General features: G+C 38.8%; 1 protein-coding gene across 5 annotated transcripts in view; it reads left to right on the top strand.

Moving 5' to 3' along the window:
• The window catches only part of HPS3 (HPS3 biogenesis of lysosomal organelles complex 2 subunit 1), a 37,057-nt gene that overhangs the window by 11,864 nt on the left and 13,077 nt on the right, over positions 1-12,116 (top strand). For all 5 annotated transcript variants that reach the window (XR_005530004.1, XR_005530003.1, XM_039241032.1 and 2 more), the window contains exons 5-10: positions 8-200; positions 2,910-2,991; positions 6,031-6,185; positions 8,290-8,398; positions 10,200-10,381; positions 11,743-11,923. Coding sequence is in view for 3 of the 5 variants with exons in the window: in XM_039241032.1 (XP_039096963.1) it covers positions 8-200; positions 2,910-2,991; positions 6,031-6,185; positions 8,290-8,398; positions 10,200-10,381; positions 11,743-11,923 (902 nt within the window). In the remaining 2 variants the exon portion in view is untranslated. The remainder of the gene's footprint in view (positions 1-7; positions 201-2,909; positions 2,992-6,030; positions 6,186-8,289; positions 8,399-10,199; positions 10,382-11,742; positions 11,924-12,116) is intronic.

Here is a 12,116-nt window from a genome sequence, read left to right as displayed (position 1 = left end):
CATGCAGGTTCTCCTACTTCAGATAGAAAAAAATTGTCTCAGGAAAAAGAGTTGCTGAGTCTCTTTTGTTTTTTCTCATTACCTCATGTGGGCTATCTCTACATGGTTGTCAAATCTGTTGAATTAATGTCAGTTTACCAGTATCCTGAGAAGTCTCAGCAGGCAGTGCTCACGCCACAATTTTTGCATGTCATTACAAGGTATGTTACAATCTCACTTGCTAGCCTTTGAGTCCCTTACTCTTCTGTAAATTCCTGACATGCTTCCTAAATCTTTAAATTAGAATTGTGTGAAATCGTTTATAATACTATAAACTAATGAGGTATGTCTGTCTTTTGATGGCCCATACTTACATTTTCAATGCCAAAGATTTGGATTCTGGTTTTGCCTTTGTTTTATTTTCTTAGATTGGATAGGGGTCTTTGTAAGGAGGTATACAGGTCTTCATGAGGAAAAATTTTCATAGAGAATTTTAGTGAAAAGTCAGTGGAGCCAGTCAGAACATCTCTAGATTTCTTTTTAGATTTCCTAATTGTTTTTACTCTGCTGTCCTATCCTTTCTGTATGAGTCGAGCTATTTCATAATGGCTTAGAACTGTGAGGGAGCTAGAAAGACTCCCTGATTCCACCCTCTGATTAGTACAAATGGGGAAATAATCCAGAGGTTGGAATGGACAAGGTCATGTGGCTAATGGGTGGCAGATGCCTTTTGAGTAGCCTTACCCTGATATGCTGGCATGTAACCTGGGTTCCTGAGCAGGATTTTTATCTCATTTCCTTTAATCTCAGCAGTAACTGGTGGTTTGAGTTCTATTTCCTGTTTTTTGAGCTTAGATTATGTGCAAGCCACTGCATTGGGCCCTCTAGCCAAGCAACTGTGAATAAGATACACCATTTGCTTTCTAACACAGTAGCATAAGAGAAGGTCAGAGACACATACATGGGGCACAAACACTAGGAGATTTGTGAAAAATGTCTTAAGCCTTTGTGAAAGTGGCATAGGCACTGGCAGGAGGGAACCTACTTGTGGCTGAGTCATGCAGAAAGTTTTTTGTGTTTGAAGTGAGAGAAGCTAGTTAGAATTTGACAGATGTAGATTAGAAGAGAAAGGCATTATAGATACAGGGAAGACTATAAACAAAGGCTATGTCTAGTTTTGCGGGAGCATCCAATAATTAATTGCATAGAACAGTAATTTTAACTTTTTTTTCAACTGAGTGGTAGTATCAGAAGCCACAGAGAGTACATTTAGTCAGCATAGAACTCACCAGGAGATTCTGCTACTTACTCGTATTGTGGTTGCTGCCTCTCCTCCCGTTGTCTGGTGTAAGGATAAATGCTATTGTGTGTTTTCCTAAATGAATATTGTGGAAGTAGCTAGTCTCCATTTCCATCATGTTGCACATAGTGACGTCCTTTAGCCGTGAAGAAGCGAAATGCAGAGAAATGTTACAAATAATGCTTGAGAGAGATCCCAGGGGTTTGAAAATTAAGGAATTTTTTAAGGTTTTGATCAAGACAGCGATGTAATAAGAGCATTGCTTTAGGAAAATTGGTGGTGGCTGTTATGGGGGATGGATTGAACATAGATGAATCAGCTATTGAAATGGTTCAGGCAAGGATAACGAGGGGCTGTATTTGGGCAGGGCAGTAGCAGTGAGAGGACAAGGAAGAATGGATGCGAGAGGCCTTGGCAAGAGAATGACAAGACTTGGTGTCGGATGGGATGGTGGGAATGGAGGAGCTATAGAAAACCCCACCTGAGCCTGCTTTTATGAAAGAATGGAGGCTGGTGCAGTGTGGGGGCAAAAGAGAAGCTTAATGTAGGCGGTTGAGTTTGAGGCACTTAGGGAATATTAAGGGGAAATGTTAAGTAGGCTTTTAGACATAGGACCGAAAATTAGAAAAGAGAGGAAAACGGAGATATTTTATTACCATCAAAAAAGAGCTGATTATCAAAGCAGTGAGCATGAGCCCCAAGAGTGTATAGCAGAGAAAAGTAGTTGGAAAACTAAACTAAACTCTGGTGAAGGTCATGTTTAGAAAGAGAGAGAAGGAATAGAAGGATCTTCAAGGATGCAAAAGAACCTAGGAAACTACACCATCTTAGAAACTAAAGAAAACCTAGAGGAAAAAAGAAGAAATAAAATACTAATTTCTGTCCCAAAATATTGATACAAAAAGACTATCATCTTTATCTGATTGCGTAGACATAAAGTCAGATACCTAGCCAAACTGAGCCACCCAGGTGCCCCTAAATTCACATTCTTAATGAGGATCCCCTCACCAATATTTGAATCTTGTATTGTTGAACTTATTTTTACATACTATTTTACCCAAAAGATACGTATTTTAGAAATATCTTGGCCTAAGTTCATCTTGAAAAGTTTCTTGAAGACTGGTATGTTTGAAAAAAAAAATCAATAGAAAAAAAATTTTTTAAAGAATGTTAGAACATGGGGCACCTGGGTGGCTCAGTTGGTTAAGCATCTGACTTTGGCTCAGGTCCTGATCTTACTGTTTGTGAATTTGAGCCAAGTCTCACTCTGTGCTGACAGCTCAGCCTAGAGCCTGCTTCACATTCTGTGTCTCCCTCTCTCTTTCCTCCTCCTCAACTTGTGCTCTGTCTCTCTTTCAAGAATATTCAAATAAAATGTCTAGATTTGGCTCTTAGAAATTATGCTTTCTAGAGGTGAGGTGAGGACCAGTTCTACATTTTTAAAAGCACTCAACAGTATTCTGAGGTTCTTTCTTTGTTAAGAAGCAGACTAATAATCAGCAGTTGACGAATACTTGCGTCTTCCTTCACTCCCACCATTGTTCCGTTCGCCGCTGTGAAATCCTCCGAACTATGGCCATGTCGGTTATTGGCCTCTGCTTTGCTCAGTGGTGTCTCTCCTCTGCCTTAGCAACAACCTGCAGTGTTTCACAGTGCGGTGCAGCGCGGCGGCAGCTCGTGAGGAGGACCCATATGTGGACACCACCCTGAAGGTTAGAACTGGTTTATGACCACAGCAAAACCTTAAAGTCAAAAAGGAATATATAAATGCTTGCAGATTTGCTCTTTGGTCAAGGACGGTGACTATTCGAGGTCTTAAGCTTATGTTTATTGCAATAGACCTTTTGGATGTAAAATAGCAAACATTTCATGATTCTTGGTGTAAATGACAATTTTTGAGATTACTTTAAAAACATTTCACTCAATGGGGCGCCTGGGTGGCTTAGTTGGTTAAGCGTCCGACTTTTGCTTAGGTCATGATCTCGCAGTTTGTGGGTTCGAGCCCCGCATCGGGCTCTGTGCTGACTGCCAGCTCAGAGCCTGGAGCCTGTTTCAGTCTGTCACTCCCTCTCTCTCTCTGACCCTCCCCTGCTCACGCTGTCTCTCTCTCTCCTAGAAATAAATTTAAAAAAACATTAAAAAAAAAAAAACATTTCACTCAAAATTTAGGTATAGTGCATACTTTTTAAAGTTTGGTAAAGAATACTTATAGTGTAACTTGAGAGAGAGTACTTCACAACTATAGTATACTACAATTTTATTCTTTTGTAACAGAAATATTGGTGGCAGTAGTACATAGCTATTAACAAAACAGCACAGAAATCAGTGTGTTCAAGAACACAAATGCATTAAAATGAGTTATTTATATTACTATCAGATATGACTATAATGTATTTGTGTAGTCTTAATCTAAGAGTTAATGGATGTGCTAGATCATTAACCTCATTTTTAGTGAGAAGTCATATGTTTAGTCTCTGCAAAGCTCTTGATACGCAATTTTATGATAAAATTCTATATTTTCCTTTTTTATAAGCTTATTAGTTTATTTTGAGAGAGAGAGCAGGGGAGGAGCAGAGAGAGGGAGGGAGAGAATCTCAAGCAGGCTCCATGCTGTCAGTGCAGAGCTTGACGTGGGTCTCCATCTCACAAACCATGAGACCATGACTTGAGCTGAGATCAAGAGTTGGATGCTTAACTGGCTGAGCCACCGAGGTACCCCCAAATTCTGTATTTTCTGACCTTGAATTTCTGTTCTCAGAAATATACTGATCATTCATGTGATATCATCATATTCTCTTTCACCTCTGAGGTATAAACTACTTGTTTGTTATGAAGCTACATGCTGCAGGAAACTCCCAAATTAGATAGAGAGATAGAGAGAGAGATAGAGATAGATAGATAGATAGATAGATAGATAGATAGACAGATAGATAGATAGATAATATCTATCTGGCACCTGGAACACCTTTTCCTAGAAAAATAAGTGTTTAATCATGATGGTTATGTTGACAAGCCAGCACTTTGTAGTGCTTAATGTGTCTGAGGTCCTCTACCCCTATCATTGTCACTCAGATTATGATATGTGATAGCATTCTATGTGATCTGAGTTCTTTTTCATGCCATGGCCTGCCTGTAGCTTTCTGTTGCTGACCCGGCATACTGTCTACCTTCAGCCTGTTAAGAAACCAGAATCACAGCTTTCCCATGCCTTTATGCCTGTGTTTAAAATACACAGTCTTTTTAAGAGCATATTTTAGAAATAAAGTTTATTTCCCTAGTAAAAATTGAAAGCTGACAGATTCTTTGTCCCTTGCTTCTCCCCAGACCTTGCTTTGCTTTTTTGTTTTCTGTTTTTTAAACCTCAGAAAGACATAGGCTTACATAAGTGGTGATGCTGGAGTTAGGGGTACATAATAGATTGAGGTAGGATCAATATGCATTTGAAATTAAATCATGTTCCAGGTCTTCTCAGAGTCTCCTAAAGCCATAGGGAAGGAACAAGGAAGAGAAGAAGGGAGATAAGAAGAGAAATGGGCAAGGGGGCTGGGTGGCTCAGTCGGTTAAGTATCTGACTTTTGATTCTGGCTCAGGTCATGATCTCACAGTTCATGAGTTCGAGCTTGCATCGGGCTCTGCACTGACAGCACGGAACCTGCTTGGAATTCTTTCTTTCCCCCTCTGTCTGTACTTGCATGCACGCTCTCTCTCTCAAAATAAACAAGTAATTTTAATAAAAAATAAGAGAAACCGGCAGCTAGCTGGTAGGGGATGCTGCCCTTCCAGCCAGTCCTCTTGAAGGTGGTAGAGAGGAGGACAGTGATGATCACGCCTCGTGGCTCCCCACTTCCTGCGACACTACCATTCTGAGATCCTACATAGCTCCTGAATGAGCGCACATTCAGCCCTCTTGCTAACTCAGACTTAGGGAGCTCCAGTGTCTGAGAAATATTTCATAACCTCAGAATTTGGTCCAAAGTGCACATCTTACCTCCCTTCCTCTGAGATTCCAGCTCCTCAGCACTAGCTAAGGCCATCTTCTCTAGCCTTAGGAATGAAAAAATAGACGGAAGTGTTTCCCCAATCACTTTGTACAAAGGGACAATGAAGATGAACTCAGAATCAAAACAGTGTTAGTGCAAGAGAGGGCACAGGTCTGGCAGCAGCATTTTGTGAACTCCCAGAAGCAGCTCGTCTCTTAGCTTATCCATTCTACTTGAACTAATGCTCCCTTACAGGGCCAGGACTTCCTCCAGTTTACCTGACACACCCAGCTTGTCATCCATTCCAGGCGATGTCTACACCTAAAGAGCTAAAGTCAGGGGCCATCTGAACATGCAAGCATTTCTCTTGTATACACCCATCCACCAAGAAACCGTTTATGTTCTGTCTGTAAAGTAGAATGACCTTTTATAGCGTCTTGAGTTTTCCTAGAAACCACATTTGGGCATTTCCCCAAACCTCACTGTTAGTAAGGATTTCTCTGGATGGCAGGTTACCAGCCACAGCTGCATTCCTGGAGCCACTCTGGAAGCCACAGAGGAGTTCTCACAGCTGTGAGGGGCTCAAGTGCACCACTGTGGGTCTTCACACGGTCAGCAAATACTGAGGAGTTCTTTGGCAGGCACATATGGAATAGGTGGTTACATAAGTTTAGGCAGGATTTTATCAAATAAACAGACTTATTTTTGAAGATTAAAGTTCATATACCTTTATTCCTTGGTTAAAGTTGTGATTTTTTTTTTCTTTACTAGGCTTGCCCACCTGTCAGTATGGATGTCTGTGCTTTAAGAATACAGCTTTTCATAGGCTTAAAAGCCATCTGTCACTTTAAAAACCACATCATACTTTTGACCAAGGCAGACCCTGAGGCCATTCCAGAGAGAAGAGAACCACCCAAGAGGCCCCTGTAAGCATCCCTTCACTTCCATACATTCCTGCCAAAGTTTCTGGAGTGAATTGTTACCAGTATATTTTGTGTGTCCTAGTTTATCTTTTTAAAATTCAAAACTTTGATTGGTTTGTCTATAGTAGTTTTTCTTTCTTTTTCCAGAGAAAGAAAAGATGATTCTAATGATCTCCATAAGATCCTTTATAATTGACCTTGGAATTTTAGAAGAAAATGAAATATAAAATAGTTACAATAAAAATCTGTGGTATTTTAGACAAGTTAAAGAACATGCTTTTTGGGGTAATTAACAGAAAAGGCAGAGCCTAGAGTGCTAATCCAAACTACAGGCTCTTTATTACTTTTTTCTCTGACCTTCCAGTGTTTACATTTTTATCCAAATATTATTTTCTGGTATTTAAATTCAAAAGAAATTAATAACACATCCCTTACCTTAAAATACATTTATGATGTGCTGATCTACCTTAAAGTTAAATTGCATTTTGATAACACTAATCTCTGGTTGACTCTTGGGTGTCCTGCTTTTACATTGTTTGGAATATAATGTTTAATGCTTAATTCCAGACTAGTTATGTTTCTGTTCAGCGTGATCTATTCTATGAACTTAGTAGAACAGGGATGAGATGATGATGATGATTATTATTATTATTTGTACGCTCTCTTTTGCATAATTTAATCAGGAAAGAAATCTGTCTGCATGAAGAGAAGCAGATAGTGTACAGATGGTCCCAGACTTAGGATAGTTTGACTTTCCATTTTTCTGACTTTGTGATGAGGTTGCACACAATACCCAGTCACCAGAAACTGTACTTTGGATTTGAGTTTTTGGATTTTTGCTTTGGATTTTCTTCTGCCTAGCAATGTGTGGTGTGATATTCTTCCATGGTGCTGGGCAGTGGCAGCTCCCAGGTGGCCATGTGATCACCAGGGTGAGCACCCGGTATACTTACATCCATTCTTATCCATACGACCATTCTGTTTTTCACTTTCAGTACAGTATTTAATACATTACATGAGATATTCAACACCTTATTATAAAATAGACTTCGTGTTAGATGATTGCTAATGTAAGTGTTCTGAGCAAGATTAAAATAGGCTAGGCTAAGCTTTGATACACTAGTTAAGTGTATTTGACTTATAATGTTTTCAATTTACATGAATTTATTGAGACAAAGCCTCATTGTAAGTCGAGGAAGAACTTTATTTCCAGCCAAATGCTAGTTTTTGTTTTTAACCTAAGTTTTTCTTTTTCAAATTTTTTCGCCTCTGCTTCATCCCATCAACAGGAATAATCAGAGGTTGATTTGGGGTAACGGGTCACTTAGAGTGTGCACAGAATGCTCTTACAGACTGATTATAAAAGCTTTCTGGCAAGAGGAAGAACAACTTGTAGTCTTGCACATTTGACATTTTTAAAATATTCTATCTTTAAGCGAATTTTTAAAAATTTTTGATTTATTTGGAAGTTTATTAGGTCAGAGGTTTACATTTTAAAAAGACTATATACTAAAGAAAATGCATCACATAGTGAAAGCAAGAGATAAGGTAATGCTTGAAGCAGACCCATGGTTGTATGCGTCTTCTGCCTTTTCCCAGCATCCCCGAGTATTTGGCCCATTGCTCTGTTGGAGCTGCTGCTTAGATTTGTGGCAGAAGACATGCTGTACTCATGAAGGCCATATGCAGGAGAGGTGCTGGGCACAGGGACTTTCACAGCCTAGCCTCTCTTCCTCTTGAGGGGTTTTGCCTGTTCTGTAAGCTTATTGCTCATTTAAGACTTTTTGTGGAGTAAATTAGAAGCAATGGGCTTATCGATACATGAGAGCTATAGAATGTTAAATGCTGTAACCCTATGTAGCCTTGTGAACTACATGTAGAACTAATGTTCTATAAAAATAAACTTTACAAATAAACTATTTGTAAAAAAATAAAAAATAAAAAATAAATAAATAAATAAACTTTACAGCTAATCACTGAAGAAAATAGTAAATGAAAATGACATCAGAGCTATTTCATTTCAGGTATCTCATATTTACCATTTAAAATTGCCATTTATTAATACTGTGTCTTATCTTTCAATTCTTGTCCTTTGTTTTGCTTTTAGTTCTAGAAAAGGAACCAGTGTTAAGCTTAAAACATCTCCTGTAGCTGAGGCTGGGTGGAATTTGTATATTGTGGATACGATCTCACCAGTACAACTGTACAAAGAAATGGTACTCCTTTCAGACTTCCAATTCTTATTTGTATAAACTTAGAGTGGAATTCATGACCAGACATAGATTCTAATTATCACACATTCAGAATGCCACAGCCAACCAGCTTCCAAGCTCTGTCTGACAGTAGAGTGTGTATCTCTCTTCACCTTCTCACTTTCATGGCTTCTGACATTTGAGGAGCCAGTAGAAATTCCCTTCACTAAAATAAGACTTTTCCTTATTCATACCCACCCTCCTAAGAGGATCGATTAACCAGTCTAAACATAAATAGCCTTTGACCTTTACTTTGAACCCTAGCAGAGAGAACCAGGAAATGAAGCTGAAAGAAATCTTAGATCATTTATGCCTGTCTCACTCTTTTTTTAATATTAGCAGATTGTCCCAGGGTCCTGCAGCATCTGCAGCACTGTTCTGGGGGCAGGAGCCCAGAGAGAGTATCTCACTCCTTTTTTAAGACAGCTGCCTATTCATCACTGGCAATTTTTTTAACTCTTTGTTTTGAAATAATTTCAAACTTACAGAAAAGTTGCAAGAATAAGAATAGCAAAAATAAAACCCTGTATATTCTCCACACACATTCACCCATAGTCAACATTTTACCCCTTTGCTTCTCTCTTTCTCTCTTTTTTGTACTCTTATACTGTCTAAACGCGCACACACACACACACACACACACACAATCCCACCCCCCCATCCATTGGAAGGTAAATTGCATGCATCATAGCCTAGTGCCCCTAAATACCTCATGGTGTTTCCTAAGAATCAGGATATTTGTTTGCCTTACCACAGCACAGTCATATGCTTCATTATATTTAACATGACATACATTCTAATTTTGTCAGTTGACTCAGTAATGACCTAATAAAATTTCCCTTCTTTAGTAGAGCCCAGTCTATCAGATAATACATTTAATTGTCATGTCTCTTTAGCTTCCTTTAATCCAAAATAATTTAACAGCCTTTATTTGTTATGACATAGCTACTTTTGAAAATAAATTTTTGCCCCTCTACCTTTAAAATTATTTTGTTATTTTTCTTGATTAGATTTAGGCTGTGTAGTCTCATTCACATCCAGAATATGGCAGAGGTAATGTTGTGTCTTCCTCAGTGTGTTACATCAGGAAGCACATGATATCCGTGCCCTTCACTGTTGATGTTAATTTTGATTTTGCCTGATTTGTCCTTGGCATTTTAATGCTGATAATTATATCAGCTTTGCCTGTCCTTTTAATCTTGCTTAATCGAAAGTCTTAGACTTCATCTAGATGATTTGCTTACTGGAGTCTGAAAATACTGATAGACTCAGATGAACTAGCAATAATTTTAATCAGCCCACTGTGAGCCACAGAAATAGATGTAGAGGAACCTAAATTTACCAACTGAAACTACAATAAAGGAAGGATACTCAGTCTGAACACGAGAAAGATTTAAATCACAGAACTTAAAAAAGTTAACTGTTTTGCATATTTTGTTGGCCTTAGCAACCTGTGATCAAATTACTGCTAAGCTAACTGTATTATTAATATTACAGTATTATTTGTACCTTCTCTAATGATTAGCACTGTCTAACAAAGGAATGTTTACAACCCTGTATATATTAAACTGGCTCATGGATTGTGAGGGAAAAGAACACTTCAGCCAGGCCCTGTCAGAATGATAAATAACCACTCTCCAGCTTTTAGGATTTAATGTGTCCAAATATTACCTTTAGTAACAAAATCTATAGATACTCTTAAGAACCAGGAAATTTTCAGGTGTCTTTCTGCAGTGACATTAGCTGTTGGTGTTTGTTGTTTCAGGTAGACTACAGTAATACCTACAAGACTGCAAGGACCCAGAGCTGCATCCACCTTCTTAGTGAGGCTCATCTGTTAGTGAGGGCTGCCCTGATGGATGCCAGTCAGTTGGAACCTGCGGAAAAAGCAGAGCTTTTAGAAGCATTTAAAGAAAGCTGCGGGCACCTTGGAGACTGCTATAGCAGGTTGGCGATGCCTCTTGGAGCTTGTTAAAGAAGCCATCTTGAGTTTTGGGTGCACCCACTAGCTTTTCCATCTCTAGTACCTACCTGATGAATGGGAGACGGCATGAGGGAATGTGGTTCGTTTATTTATTTCGCAAGCATTTGTTGAGCACATATTGTGCCAGGTACTGTGCTAAACTTAGAGTTCCCAAGATGAACATGGCTGTTTCCTGCCTTCAAGGAATTACAAATTTTTTATTTATTTAAAAAAATAAAGTTTATTTATTTTGAGAGAGAGAGACAGAGACAGCATGAGTTGGGGAGGGTCAGAGAGAGAGGGAGAGAGAGAATCCCAAGCAGGCACAGAGCGCGATACGGGGCTTGAACTCATGAACCGTGAGATTATGACCTGAGCTGAAATCAAAAGTTGGACACTTAACCCACTGAGCCACCCGGCACCCCTAGGAATTACAGTTTATCAGATGAACAGTGACTCTTGAGTTCACAAGTCTCCCTCCGCTTAATTTAAGAATTAAGTTTCTTTCAGGCTTTCTTGGCACATTCATGGCCATGAAAATCCCTCAGACAGCAGTTATTACTACTTTATTGCCTATTAACCTTAAGAGAGAATATTACTACTTTATTGCCTATTAACCTTAAGAGAGAAAAACTGGTTGGTCTGTGACTTTAATGTTAGTAGTCAGTGCTTTTATGATTTCAGGAAGGGCCTGGGATGGATAGTGGTTTTTATTTTTGAGAATGATCTTTATAGATTTTTTGTATATGATTATTTCTTTTTTTTTTATATATATATATATTTTTTTATTTTTATTTATTTCTAGGAGAGAGAGAGAGACAGCGTGAGCAGGGGAGGGTCAGAGAGAGAGGGAGTCACAGACTGAAACAGGCTCCAGGCTCTGAGCTGGCTGTCAGCACAGAGCCCGACGCGGGGCTCGAACCCAGGAACAGCGAGATCATGACCTAAGCGAAAGTCGGACACTTAACCGACTAAGCCACCCAGGCACCCCATGTATATGATTATTTCAAAGGCTTACTTGACCCATGGGAATGAGTATCAATTAATAAGATACATTTTTCCTGTCTATCAAACACCATTATTTTAAAGCCACATTATAAATATTAAAATTCACTTACCGAATTATTTTTCTTTTTTTATTATGAGCAGGCCATTGGACACTATATTAATTAGAATGACTTTGCAGCATAAACCGTAGGAACTTCTTCCAACTACTAATGGCAGAAGAGTATTTTGAGATTTATGTCATCTGGAAAGCATTATCTGTTTTATTATCAAATGTGTTAGACATCCAGGCTTAAAAATGAGAGATTTGAGGGTGTTTTTTTGCTTCCTTCCCTTTTAGGCTTGACACCCAGTATTCCCACCTCGCCTTGCCATACTATAAGATGTCTGGTTTGTCTATGGCTGAAGTTTTAACCCGAGCAGACTGGCCATTAGAGGATGGATCACAGAAATACGAGAGGGGATTAATCTTTTACATTAATCATTCACTCTGTGAAAACCTGGATGAAGAATTAAGTGAAGTGAATAGAGTTTTCTACTTAGTTATAACTAACATTCCTAACTTTTCATTTTAGCAGTTTATTTTACATTACACCATTTAGAAGTTCCAAATATTTTTCTTTGGTATTCTTCTTTTCCTAAAAAGATCACGAATGTGTCCTTGTCCTCATTAATCATCCTAGAACTATAGCTTGGAAAGAGCTTATCATCACC

This window comes from Hyaena hyaena, unplaced genomic scaffold, assembly GCF_003009895.1.
Source record: "Hyaena hyaena isolate Hyena2069 unplaced genomic scaffold, ASM300989v1 scaffold_186, whole genome shotgun sequence".
NCBI lineage: Eukaryota > Metazoa > Chordata > Mammalia > Carnivora > Hyaenidae > Hyaena > Hyaena hyaena.
This window is presented reverse-complemented; position numbering and strand designations above follow the sequence as displayed.